Consider the following 14,379-nt stretch of genomic DNA (forward strand, 5'->3'; position numbering starts at 1 on the left):
TGTCATAAAACAATATGTGTACTGACTGTTTAATGAGAAACTATTTGTTCTGTAAACCTTCATCTAAAGTACAATAAAAAAATTTAAAAAAAAAAGAAGTGTTTGCCTTGACCTTTTACTCTGCTCTTTTTTAAAAGATGGGCTAGACTTCCCTGTATGTTAGGCTTTTTGCTAAGTGATATGTTAAGACTCTTTCCTAAGCAATTTTATGTGCAACTTTAATAGTTGTCAGTTCCTTTTGATTCAGCCGCATCACATGTCAAGTCATCATGCATAAGGGAACTAAATGCTGCCCAGTTCTTGCACCATCAGTGGTGATCAAACCGTGGTGATCTGTAGAGTTTTCATTGGCTGATTTTCAGAAGTTGATCACCAGGCCTTTCTTCCTAGTCTGTATTAGTCTGGAAGTTTTACTGAAACCTGTTCAGCACCACAGCAACATGCAAACCTCTTCTGACAGACGGGTGGTAGCTTCGCAGGAGGTGCATTAGCCAGGAATTGAACCTGCGTCTCCCGTGTGGAAGGCGAGAATTCAGCTGTTGAACCACCACTGCCCCCTCCTACCTTAGTTAGTCCTTATAACAAACTTATAAAGCAAATACTATTAAAATCCTCATTTACTGTTTCTAGAAAAATGGAGTTTAGAGAGGTTGAGTGATTGACCCAAGGTAACACATATATAAATGATGGAGGGACATTTGGTCTCTAATGAGCTTAACTCCAGAGCCTGTCAAGTACCAGTTGTGCTGCTGGTACAGAAAGCCAAAACCCCGACCCAGGCTGGACGTCTGCAGTCATTGCTTTGACTAAGCAAGCCAGTTAAAGAGAGCATAGTGGCCCTGTTGAAAGGAAACTAACCCCAAATATAGTGGTTCCCAAAAATCAGTGGATTTAAGTATTAACCCAGAGATTCTAGCTAGTAAGTCTAGGATAGAGCCTAGAAGTCTGCATTTTTTAATCCAGTATCCCAGAGATAACTATGGAAGGGGATCCTCTTTCCACAATTTGATAAATCATGGCTTATGCCCTTGAAACTTTAATAATAAAGGTTGTATTTAAAGTTGTGGAAGAGAAGTATATGAAATAAATTTCAGTGTAGGTGGAGGGGAAAAGTGTTGATTTGAAAGTTCTGCTGCTTGAATATACACCTTTTACCTCACAAGGCAACAAAGATCATCTGATATGCTGAGCACTTTAATAACGCTAACAGTCTTACCCAATCTTCACACCGTGAGAAATCAATAAGAAATTAGAAAGCTCCAAGCAAGTTTCTAGGCAATCGAGTGTGGGGTTTTTTGGTTGTGTTGCTTTTTTTTTTTTTCCCCCCACTTTATGTTCAATTCTGAAACTGTATGGTTGACCCAATCTACTATCCCTTGGCCTGAAATACCCTAAATGGTAAAACTCATTGCTGTATGTATACCCAAAATGCACAATGATTAACGAAAATGGTTAAGATTCATAGTGCTTGATTTTTTTATTTTATTTTATTATTGTACTTTAAGTGAAAGTTTACAATTCAAGTTGTCTCTCATACAAAAATTTATACATACATTGTTATGTGACCCTAATTACTCTTCCTATACTGTGACAGCACATTCTTCCTTTCCACCCCTGATTTCCATGTCCATTCAATCAGCTCCTGACTCCCTCTGCCTTCTTATCTCACCTCCGGACAGAAGCTGCCCATTTAGTCTCATGTATCTACTTGAGCTAAGCACCACACCCTTCATGAGTATCGTTTTATGTCCCACAGCACAGTCCAGTCCAATCTTTGTCTGACAAGTTGGCCTTGGGAATGGTTTTAATTCTTGTTTGACAGTCTGGGGGACATGCTTTCTGGGGTTCCTCCAGTCTCAGACCTTTAAGTCTGCTCTTTTTACTAGAATTTGAGTTCCGCACCCCACTCTTCTCCTCCATCAGGGACTCTCTGTTGTGTTCCCTGTCAGGGTGGTCATTGGTGGTAGCCAGGTACCACCTTGTTCTTCTGGTCTCAGGCTGCTGCAGTCTCTGTGTTTTATGTGGCCCTTTCTGTCTCGGGCTGGTGCTTTCCTTATGTCTTCGGTGTTCTTCATTCTCCTTTACTCCAGGTGGGTTGGGACCAATTGATGCATCTTAGATGGCCACTTGCTAGCTTTTAAGACCCCAGACGCCACTTACCAAAGCAGGATGCAGAACATTCTCTTAATAAACTTTGTTATGCCAGTTGACCTAGATGTCCCCTGAGACCTCCGCCACTGCTACAGAGTGCTTGATATTTTGAAGGTAATGAAATGTTTCTAGTAAAGTTGATTGTAAATGAATGTTACACATCTATAACTTATAAAAACTCTCAGAATCACTCTTTTGAACAAAATTCCCTTTCCAAACCCAGTATTTTTCAGAAGCAAATTGCTTCTGAAATCTCACCATTTTAAAGTTAAAATACTGAGAATTTAGGATTTTAGCAAATCAAGAACACTTTCCTAACAGGACGTAGCATGCTCCACTCTGAACACCCTCTGAATGGATTGATTTTTTTTTTCCTTAATAAAGATGGTAGTGGTGGTTGTGGCCATGTAACAGAACAATTCCTCCTTGTCTGAAAGAACAGTCAGCACAGCAACTCGAAAAGAATATTCTAAAATGTCAGATACCTCTTTAAGTTACCTCATTTTCAAAGGCACCTTTTGTGCCTATGAAATTATACTTTTTTCTTTATTATTCTTCCACAACAGCATCATAAAAGTGAAGCATCAGGAGCATGGCTGTTGAGGGAGCTGGGTCTTGCCACTGCTCACCTTTCAGGGCAGGAGTGAGGCAAATGCACCTGTGCCAGTGCTTAGTGAGGTACTCAACGTCTATTTTAAAGCTACAGTTTATCTGTGAAAATTATCTCACGTTTTCACCTGCTTCAGGAGAAAAAAGTCATTCACAGCCTGCAACTGAAACTCCAAGGAGCCTTGGAGCCTCTCTGATTCCTAAAGAGACACCTGAGGTACAACAGAAGGAAAATGTCTTGCGCGTGGTTTTGTGTGGTCCACGTGCAACAGCTCTTTAAAGCCTGGCCAGTCTCATCTCCCATATCCATCCAGGCACTGGTTGTAGACTGTCACCTCAGTATAATAATTATCTTCTAGAGACTCCAGAAAAGAGTGTTACTATTAAATGATCAAGAAAGGGATAAAACTATCAGTTTGTCAGTTTCTATAAAACCACATTTGTAGCAATGAAACAAAATGAGGGCAACCTGGCATTCCTAGGAATCGTTGGTGTGTATTTCTTCATTCTTACTGGAAACCCTCACAATGCTTTCCCAAGTGGCTGCACTTATTTACATTACTGCTGATCAGTGGACACCACATCCTTACAAACACTTTGGCATTGTTAGTCTTTTAAAAATCTTTGCCTGCCTGATTAATGTGGCAAAAAAGTCAATGACAGAAATTAAGGAATTAGAATGGGAGATTCAGCTGTCACTTCAGGGACAGGGTGAGGGCACAGCACTCCAGCTGCAACTGCTGCCCTGGGTTGGTGCTGGGAGGTGCTTTGTCACGTCCGTTTACACCAGTGGTTCTCACCTGCAGCTACAGGTTGGGATCATCACGAGGATTTTTTAAAATTCCCAATACCTGGGCCCCACTCAGTAGTTTCTAGGTGGTACAAATGGTTAATGTGCTTGACTGCTAACCAAAAAGTTGGAGGTTCCAGTCCACCCAGAGGCACCTCAGAAGAAAGGGCTGGCAATCTACTTCTGAAAAATCAGCCATTGAAAACCCTGTGGAACACAGTTGTACTCTAACACACATGGGGTGTGAGTCTGAATTGACTAATTTTGGAGGGGCCCACTGAAGACCAATGAAAGCTGAGTGTGTGGGAGATGGACATACTAGCACATGATGGTTACAAAAGCTCTCATGTGATTCTGACAGAGTGGAGACTGAGAACTTCCATTTTAGATGAAATATAAAAGCCATGTCCTAGTCCCAATGGGCTCTGAAAGACTCCAGTGTGATGTTTCACTTAGAACAGCGGTCAGAAAGCGCTTTCTGTAAAGGGCCAACCAAACCCGCTGTCGTCAAACTGATGCTGATTCCTACTCATAGTGACTCATAACTGCCCCATATGGTTTCCAAGGAGCGGCTGGTGGATTCGAACTGCCTACCTTTTGTTTAGCAGCTGAGCTTTTAACCACTGCACACCACGGCTCCCATAAAAGGCCAGAGAGTAAATATTCCTAGCTTTGGAGGCCAAATGGTCTCTGTTGGAACCCTGACATCATATTGCAAATGCAGTCATCAGCAAAGCAGTATGTAAACAAATGGGTGGGACTGTGTTCCAAAAGGAGCCCTGGTGGCCCAGTGGTTAAAAGCTCGGCTGCTAACCAAAAGGTTGGCAGTTCGAATCCACCAGCTGCTCCTTGGAAACCCTACGGGATAGTTCTACTCTGTCGTATAGGGTCACTATGAGTCAGAATCGACTTGATGGCAACTTTTTTTTTTTTTTTTTTTGGTGTTCCAAAAACAAGTTATTTACGAAAACAGGCAGCAAGAGGAATAGGTCTGTGGGCTATAGTTGCCGACCTCTGACAGAGGAAAATACACCCTGCAGCATCTCAAAACCCATTGCTGTCGAGTCGATTCTGACTCACAGTGACCCTATACGACAGAGTAGAACTGCCCCATAGGATTTTCAAGGAGCGGCTGGTGAATTCAAACTACTGACCTTTTGGTTAGCAGCCAAGCTCTTAACCACTGTGCCACCAGGGCTCCAGTATCTCAGCTGGGGCTCAATTCCTAGTCATTCTTAGTACAGTGAGCTGAACAGACATCATTCTTTTTCACCCCCTGTTGTAAAATGCGAAGGTTGGGTTTTGAGAATCTCTATTTGGAGCTAGAAAACCAAAGGGGACAACTGCAAGGCAGAGCCTCTCACCTTCTTCACAAAGCAGAGAACCCCGAACCCCTCACTGCTCACAAACTGCTACCATCCTGTAGTTCACGACAGAACCTAAAGCCATTCCATCTGAGTAGGGGTGATTCATCCAGTCAGCGAATGGGAAGGGCCCCTAGCTCCACCCCACCACAGGCAGGAAAGGCCTCTGATCTTCAACATTGTCCAAGACTGATAGAAAGAAAGGGGCCATTTTGTTTGTTTGCTTGATATTTTGGAGGGAAGCAAGTTGAGGGAGGCACTGGGGGAGACAAAGGGCCGAATGGACAGTTTGAGTGATGCTGGCAGCTGGTTTCAGTGCTCAGCGACAGTCCTTAGTGTGACAGACGACGGGACAAACTGCCACACAGGATATATGCTCCTCTCCCTACTTCCACCTCCTCTGGCTTTCTTCTCAGAAACGCAGCTCTCCAAGAACTGCTCCAGAATAAATTTCCTGGCTTGTCGCTGTCCTTCCTCCTCGGTTAATTGGTCTCTGGCAGGTAGTCATTCCCCCTCTAGTGAAGGGTGCATAATAATTTCTGGCAGCCAAGAAATGCTGTTTCTCATGAATTTCTCCACTAATATGCTTCCTTCCAGTTGGTACAGACTGTTAACAGCACACTTTATAGGCCTAGGTTTTTTTGTTCTTATTATAAGGGCTTTTATATTTATGAAGTTCCAGTTTTGCAATATGGTATTGTATTTGTCATTAGTAACAACCTTCCATTGCCTTGGGTCATGACTAATTTATTTTCACTACCAGGTACCAGCAGTGCAGAAGTGAAGGAAAACCGTAATGTGGGCAACCTGGAGACAAAACTGCTACCGCCCAGTGACAGGGCGAGAGTAAGTGCGCCCAGTATAAAAAGAAAAAGGCCTTTGGAGGAAGGAAATAGCGGCCATTTCTGCAAATTGCAGCTGATCTGGAAAAAACTCTCGTGGTCAGTGACACCAAAGAATGCTCTGGTCCAACTCCACGAATTAAAGCCAGGCTTGCAGTATAAGATGGTCTCCCAGACGGGCCCTGTCCACGCGCCTGTCTTTGCAGTGGCTGTGGAAGTCAATGGACTTACCTTTGAGGGCACGGGACCTACCAAAAAGAAAGCCAAGATGCGGGCAGCAGAGTTGGCGCTGAAGTCCTTCGTGCAGTTCCCTAATGCCTGCCAGGCTCACTTTGCCATGGGAAACAGCATGAGCCCATCCGCAGACTTCACTTCTGACCAGGCTGATTTCCCAGACACTCTGTTCAAGGAGTTTGAACCTGCCACCTCGAGTGAGGACTTTGCAGGTTGCCGCCCTGTGAACACTGAGTTGCTCTCCACGGCGTATCGAGAAGGACGGTTACTGTACCACACTTTGGACCTGATGGGCCAGGCCAAGTCCAGGAAGCACAGGATGGCTCCCACGGCTAAGCAGGAGAAGAATCCGGTGGTGGTGCTCAATGAGCTACGCTCTGGGCTGAGGTACATCTGCCTCTCGGAGACGGTGGAGAATCAGCACACCAAGAGTTTTGTGATGGCAGTGAGAGTAGATGGGAGGACATTTGAAGGCTCAGGACGTAGCAAGAAGCTGGCCAAGGGCCAGGCCGCACAGGCTGCTCTCCAAGCCCTCTTTAACATTCAGCTGCCCAGCCACATTCCCAGCAGGAGTAAAAGTCACCTTTTGCCACAGGTGAGAATTCTGAGATAGCTGCCATGCAGGTGGAAGAATGCTGAGATGAATGTGAGTTGTTATTGTTCTTGCTGTAATGGGGGAGCAGTCAGAGCCTCTCCTCCAATTACTTTAAGTAGAGTGCAGCATCCAAGCACTTCCTTTGCAGAAAGCTAGGCTTCTACCTAGTACACACAAAAGGCCCCCTTTGCTATCCTTATCATTAAGAGCAATTTTCAGGCTTTTTGGAGAGAGAATCATGTGAATGTAAAGAAAAGAAAGAGAATATCAACACTCCAACTTACCCGAGGTAATGGGAGAATTAATGAAGCCAGGTAATTTTCATAATGATGATTCTGGCTAAGGGGAGACACTGCAGCACAAGATAAAGCGAGAGGGAGGCTGGGCTGAGGGGCCTTCTTTCTATTCCATAACGAGGCTTCCACTGGAGGAAGGGTCGGACCTGGCCAGGCCCTTTCAGCAGCTTGGTCTCTAAGCACTCTGCAGCCAGAAGAAAGGATTGTAAGGTAAAAATGTGTTTGTTAGAAAACAGTTTTGGTTTGAGTTTCTAGCTAAGAATGATATGCAGGGAGACTGGAAAAAGAACAAGCAAGTGTTAGTTGTTTCATCTTGATTGCAATTGGAACCACAGTGCTTCTGCTGCAGCTTCAGGACACAGATTGGGTGGACACTCACCCAGCAGAACCTACAGAGAGATAGAGCGAGAAGGGCAGAAACACAAGACTGAAGGGCCCAGGAGGTCAGCAAACAGAACCAGGTGTTAGAACCTTGCTTTTCTCAGTCAGTAGTATCACCTCCTGTACCTTTTCACATATAATGATGGCTCTGCTTTCTTACATTTGTTTAGTTTTCATTCACTCAAGAAATATTTTTTTAGCACTGTGTCTGTGTCAGAGACTATACTCATGCCATTTTACAGCAAACTTATACTTCCAAGTCTTGTAATTGCTTATTTATGCAAATTACTCTTTTCTCTTATCATTTAAAAATTATTTGTGGGCATCACTAATGTATTAGGTACAGAAAATTGTCTTTATTCATTTTTGGCATCAGTCAAGGAAAGAAGCATTTTACATAGTTAAAAAGCACTTAGCCCTATGCGTAATTCATAGTAAGTACTCAATAATTGTAAGTTATTACTGTGATCATTATCATTATTACATCACAACACCTAGAATAGAATCCATTATTTTTAGCTTTGGGAGATGATAAATCTGTTAAATAATGCAGGGTACCACCAAAATCTCTGCTATCACTAAGGGATACTTCACTGTGATACAAATGAAATACGTCATGATAGAGCCCTCATTTTGAATTATGACTAGGGTTCAAGCTTTCATTTATTCAATAAGTATTTGACTCTTACAGACACAGGGGATACAATGGGAAAAGCAGACAGTGTTCTGCTTCTCATGTAGCTTGGCCTAATGAGGGAGAAAAAAACAGTTGTCCTTGAGTGGATTCTGATTCATGGCAACCACATGTGTGTCTGAGTAGAACTGTGGTCCATAGGATTTTCAATGGCTGATTTTTCAGAAATAGATCACCAGGCCCTTCTTCCAGGGCACCTCTGGATGGAGTTGAACCTTGAACCTTTTGTTTAGCAGCCAAGCACATTAGCCATTTGTACCACCCAAGGACTCCTAGTGAAGGAGAGAGCCTATTGAGCAAGGAATTATAATTGTGTGATGAGTGTTTCTACTGGTATCTGTATCTTCAATTTGTTCATTTTCAGATATTTATTGAACATCTAATGGCTGTTCTAAGGAGTGGGTTGGAGCGATTTAGACCATAGTCTCCACAGGCCTTGCTTTCCAACTGACCCCCAAATCTAAGTGAAAACAGGGTGCTTACAAAGAAAGTACAGCTGCAGTGTAAGTCTCTTAGCTTTCCAGCTAAATTGCTAGCCCTAAGCACCTCCTAGATAGAAATCCTGTAGCCTTGCTTTCTCTTCTCTTACTCCTCCATTTTATCATTTTGCTTTCTTATTTCTTCCTATCCTGTGGCTCCACTATCTGTAGCTTAAACTTACCAACAATAGTCGTTGTTGTTGGTTGCCGTGAAGTTGTTTCTGACTCATGGCGACCCCATGTGTGCAGAGTAGAACTGCTCCATAGGGTTTTCAAGGCTGTGACCTTTCAGAAGCAGATTGCCAAGCCTGTCTTCTGGGTGAATTTGAACCACCAACCTCTCAGCTGGTAGTCAAGTGCTTAACCATTTGTACCACCCAAGGGCCTGTAACAACAATACCCATGGAAACCACTTTGCTTTCAACCCACCTGGTCTGGAAGCTGTGCAATAGAGGATGAGTCCCTTCTGAGACTGCTAGTGACCTTTGTCAGCTCCCATGCTTTGTCATTTTCTCTGAGAAGTTCTCCTACCACCAGTGATCTGTGGGTTTGTCACTTAACCCCCTTTGCTTTACCCTCATCATCCCGATACTGATATATCTAGCCTGATGCCTCACGGAGTGGCTGGCTTCCTCTCGCCTGGCCCCCGATCAGGCCTGGCATTGTTTTGTTTAGTAAGAGCCGCCCTTCTTTCCCTATCCCCATCTCTGTCTGCTGCTCATTCTCCACCCCTCCCTGGGTGAAATTTGAAGGATATCAATGAATTCTGGCTGTGATGCCTGTTTCTTTTATGTTGTCAGCCCTGAGCTCTTTCGATGAAGAAACTAGGCAGTGCTACTACTTTGTAATAGTCATTTGACCCCAGAATGCAGCACATCAGTTAGAGCCACTGCCGCTAAATTATTTTTCTCTGACAGCCCACTAACCACCCCGACTAGATGATGAAGGGCATATAGCACAGAGAGGGTTGTGTGCTATTCATCACACCCACTGGTGCCTCTGCTGCTCCAGAAGGCTCATTATCCTCTCCCCTCGCAGATTTTGCTCCCACAGCTGGGTGGGGCTGACCATGGCAACAGTGAGCAGGGCTAGTTCCCATCAGAGCTTGGTTGAATTAGAATCCTGCCTTGCATTGGGTGTGGATTCAGGGAAGAAAATTAAAAGAAAAAATTCCAAGAGTCATTTTAAATTCTGCTTGCTTTCCTGTTTCTGCACCACCACCCTGTTTTGGAACTCTACCTATACATCATGCTCCCTGCTAACCACCACCTTCTGTTTCAGTTCACACCGTGTTTCTAGAGGATTTTAAGTCCCTAAAGGCACTAGCCTTTCCTTATCCTTGTCTAAATGCTGGGTTAGCAATTACAGCCTGTAAAGCAAGTCCCCTGCTCAGGCTCTCCATCACTCTTGCCCCATTCTCTCAGAAAAGGGTGATTTACCCAATCACTACTGAGCAAATGCCCACACAGGCCAATTGAGTAACCTGTGATGCCCCAGCCTACATCAGACAATATGGTGACAGGGCTTACTGTAGGGACTTGCAATTTCTGGAACCTGAAAGTTGCCATCAGTAGTTGACATTCTCTGCCCAAAGTCCAGGGTAGTCTTTAGTGTGAGGGGTGGCAAATCAAAGGAGTTTGGTTCTAAGATTTTTATACTGGGTTACACATCTATAGAAGAAAACTAAGATACTATGTCTCTGTGTAATGCTCTTAACCAAAGATATGCTCTCATATGAATGAAGCTATGAAGCTTCAGAACCATCCCTAATGGTAGTTCTCTCTTTAGGTTATTTATATATATATATGAAATTCTCGAATGTTGCTGTCCATGGATTTCCATTTTGGAAAGCTTACTTAAAGCTGTGGGGTCCTTATACAAGAAATTCAGTAGGTTCTTGAGTCAGGCCAAGGAATATGCATTTTTAACAAGCACCCCCAATAGATTATAATACAGTTAGGTCAGAGAAACCACATTTCCAAGTACTTTGTGCTGTTTGAGATTAAGTCCTGGTGCCACTCAAGGCCTCAGGCCTGGAAAGCAAGATTATAGGCAGGGAGACTTCCGGGCAACATGGCACTGTAGACAGAAGCACCACACCATCCCTCCACAGCAAAGATCCAAAAAGCTAAGTCAAACAGACAAACGTCAATCCTGAAACCCTAGGCTTCAAATGAGGAGATAAAGAACTCAGCCAAGCACCGAATGGAATAAGAAACTGACAGAGAACGAGGAGAGATACATGCAGAGGTCCCCTGTCAGCTAATGCAGCATGGATCCACCATCTTGGACTCTTATCAGCGATTGGCTAACAGAGGGTACAAGAAAGCAGCTTCATGGAGCTTCCAGCAGGAGACAAAACCGATAACCAGTGATCTATGCTTTCCCACCTCTCACCCTTCTTCACCCCCTCCCCTCGGCCTCCTCTGCTTCCTGTGACCAGTCTCTTGGCTGGGAAGCACCAGCTTCACCGTGGTGCCACTTGGATTCCACCCACCCACAGTGGCTGGCTCCCCGAGTGCCATTTGTTGGCTGCTTCTTTTGATTTCTTCCTTACCTCTCACCACTTCCCCCTCCTTTCTCTCAAATACCTGGCTCCATGCGCCAACTTTGCTTCTTCCTGAAAGGCTGCGAAACACCACTCGACTGTGAAACTGCTTCCTGGCCCGTGCCACCCCACTGGTGGGATCCCAGGTGCTTTTAGTTTGTTTGTTCTGATTTGTTTTGATCTGTTTGTTTTCTTTTTTTCTCAGCTTGGGAGCCCCTTCTAGCCAGGCAGTACTGCACGGCTTTGGAGCTACTCCTTTACTCTGTGCATACACAGTGGGATCCCTGGGGGCATTTCTTTTTTCTTGTTTTTTTAGGTTTTTTTGTTTCTTTTGTTTTCGTCTCTTTTTCCCTTTTTGTCTTTCTTGATTTCTCAGTTTCTTGTCTCTCTGTGTTTACACATTCTCTTCCTGTCTCCTGAATACGTGGCACTGTATGACACCTCTACTCCTTCTAGCCAGGCTGTTCTTCATGGCCTGGGAGCAACTTCCCCAGTCCTCGCAGCCACACTGGTGGGATCCCTGGGGGCTTTTCTTTTTTGAATTTTTATTCTTTTCTTTTACGCTTTTTGTGTTTCTCCATTTTGCAGTCTCCATCACTCCAATGAGAAGCTCCCACAGCACTCTTTTTGTCTGTATCTTTCTGGATCCTGTTCCTCTCTCCTCTCTTCTTTCCCATACCCATCTTAGCTCCACACATCACAATCTCCCCCCTCCTTCTTGCATACCTGCACCATGTGCTGAACATCACACTCCCAAGAAGCACAGGCATGGCATACCAGAACATGCGCTGGACTGATTCCTGGCCCACCCTGTCGGCCCTCATATGCGCCACAAACAACCCATCTCAGCAACTCCCCTTCAGCTGGACCTGCCCATTGGAGAAGGAGGCAAAGAGTATCATGCCTACAGACAAGCAAACAACAAAGAATGCACAGCCCACCTGTTCAGACATAACCAAATAAGACAAACCAATCTACAATCAGTAAACGAGGAAAATAACTACTGAATGTTCTGAAGAGAGGAAACAATATCAAAATATATACAAAAACAGGACAGGATTTTTCCAGTAGGCATCCAAAATAAAACACCAGATGACTTTCCAGTAGAAGAAAAGGCACTAGAACTACCTGATAGGGAATTCATATCTCTGATATTCAGAGCTGTCTCAGTCGTCTAGTGCTGCTCCAACAGAAATACCACAAGTGGATGGCTTTACAAAGATACATTTATTCTCTCACAGTCCAGTAGGCTACAAGTCCAAATTCAGGGCATCAGCTCCAGGGGAACGCTTTCTCCATTGGCTCTGGAGGAAAGTTCATGTCATCAGTCTTCCTTTGGTCTGGGAGCTTCTCTGCGCAGGAACCTCAGGTCCAAAGGCCGTGCTTTGCTCCCAGCACTGCTTTCTTGGTTGTATGAGGTTCCCATGTGTCTCTGCTCACTTCTCTCTTTTATATCTCAAAAGAGATTGCATTAAGACACTAATCTTGTCAACCTTATCAGTATAACCTCATGATAGTGATACAATTTATAACACATGAGGAGATCACATATAATCTCATAGTAGTAGAGTTTACAACACATAAGGAATTCACATCAGATAACACAATCATACAATACTGGGAATCATGACCTAGCCAAGTTGCTACCAACATTTTTGGGGGGACACAATTCAGTCCATGACAAGAGCTATCCAAGAGTTGAAATAAAAAGCGTACAAAAATGAGGAAAAAATAAACCAAATTCATGGAAAATACAGACAAAAAAATGGAAGAATTCAGGAAAATAATACAGGAACAAAATGCTACAATAAATTCACAGCTAGGAATCATACAGAAACCACAGTTAGAAATCCAAAAGATAAACAACAAGATTTCAGAAATTGACAGTGTCATAGAAGAGCTGGGGAGCAGGTTTGAAACGATGGAAGACAGGATCAGAGAAATTGAAGACAAACACTCGGATGCAAATCTGTTTGAGGAAAAATCAGAAAAAAGAACAAAGAAAAATAAAGAAACCCTGAGAATTAATGTGGGATACAATCAAAAGCAAAAATTTGTGAGTGATCAGAGTTCCAGAATGGGGAAAAAAAGAAAACACAGAGAGGATCATTGAAGAACTCCTGACAGGAAACTTCCCCAATATCATGAAAGATGAAAAGCTGACCATCCAAGAAGCTCCACAAACCCTGTATAGGATGGACCCCAAAAGAAAATTACCAAGGCATATCATAGTCACACTCGCTAACACCAAAGACAAACAAACAATCCTGAGAGCAGCACAATGAAAACACATAGTCACATACAGAGGAGAAACAGTAAGATTTAGCTTGTATTATTTGGCAGAAACCGTGCAGGCAGGAAGGCAGTGGGATGACATTTACAAAACTTTGAAATAAAAAAATTGCCAGCCAAGAATAATATATCCTGAGAAGCTCTCATTCAAATATGATGGTGAAATTAGAACATTTCCAGATAAACAGACATTAAGGGACTATGTAAAAACCAAACTAAACTTACAAGACTTATTAAAGGGAGTCCTTTGATCTGAGAACAAACAACATCACATGACAGGCTGAATCTAGGGTGCAGGATTGTACCAGCTAGATACCAACCTGGGAAATGAACTCTCAAGGACTATACAAAACCAAAAGAATTACAGCAGGGAACCAGAGAGGTTAATCTGTAAATGACAACAACATCAGAACAATAAAAGAGGGAATAAACAGTGTAGGTATAGAACCTTCTAAGGGAGAGGAAGGCAAGATGATACCAAGTAACAATAGACTGGTTCAAACCTAGGAAGATAAGGGTAAATTTCACAGTAACCACAAAGAAAGTTAACAAACCTAATCATCAGAATAAAGAAGAAAAACATAAAGTCTCAGTAAAAACAAAAGGACCGAAAAAAAATCCACAAATGAAAGGAATTCAGCACAGGACAGTAAGAAGAACAAAGCAAATGTCAGCACTACAAAATGACAGCAATAAGCTCACACCTATCAATAATTACACTGAATGTAAATGGCTTATATGTACCCATAGAGAGACAGAGAGGAACAGAATGGGTAAAAAAAAACAGGATCTATCAATATGCCGTCTACAAGAGACACATCTTAGAAACAAAGACATAAATTTATTAAAAATCAAAGGATGGAAAAAATGTATCAAGCAAACAGCTACCAAAAAAGAGCAGAAGTGGCAGTACTAATCTCAGATAAAATAAACTTTAAAACAAAATTCACCATAAAAGACAAAGAAGGACACTATATAATGATTAAGAGGATGATCCATCATGAAGACATAACCATGATAAACATTTACTCACCCAATTACAGGGCTCCAAAATACATAAAACAAACCCTAACAGCACTGAAAAGAGAAATTGACAGTTCCACA

At 43.1% G+C, this 14,379-nt stretch overlaps 1 protein-coding gene across 1 annotated transcript in view; it reads left to right on the forward strand.

The window, feature by feature from the left end:
- Positions 1 to 14,379, forward strand: part of ADARB2 (adenosine deaminase RNA specific B2 (inactive)) — a 296,491-nt gene that overhangs the window by 39,108 nt on the left and 243,004 nt on the right. The window contains exon 3 of the mRNA XM_004385891.1: positions 5,678 to 6,585. Within this exon, the coding sequence (XP_004385948.1) occupies positions 5,678 to 6,585 (908 nt within the window). The remainder of the gene's footprint in view (positions 1 to 5,677; positions 6,586 to 14,379) is intronic.

The sequence above is a fragment of the Trichechus manatus genome, unplaced genomic scaffold (genome assembly GCF_000243295.1).
Source record: "Trichechus manatus latirostris isolate Lorelei unplaced genomic scaffold, TriManLat1.0 scaffold00149, whole genome shotgun sequence".
NCBI classification, from domain to species: domain Eukaryota; kingdom Metazoa; phylum Chordata; class Mammalia; order Sirenia; family Trichechidae; genus Trichechus; species Trichechus manatus.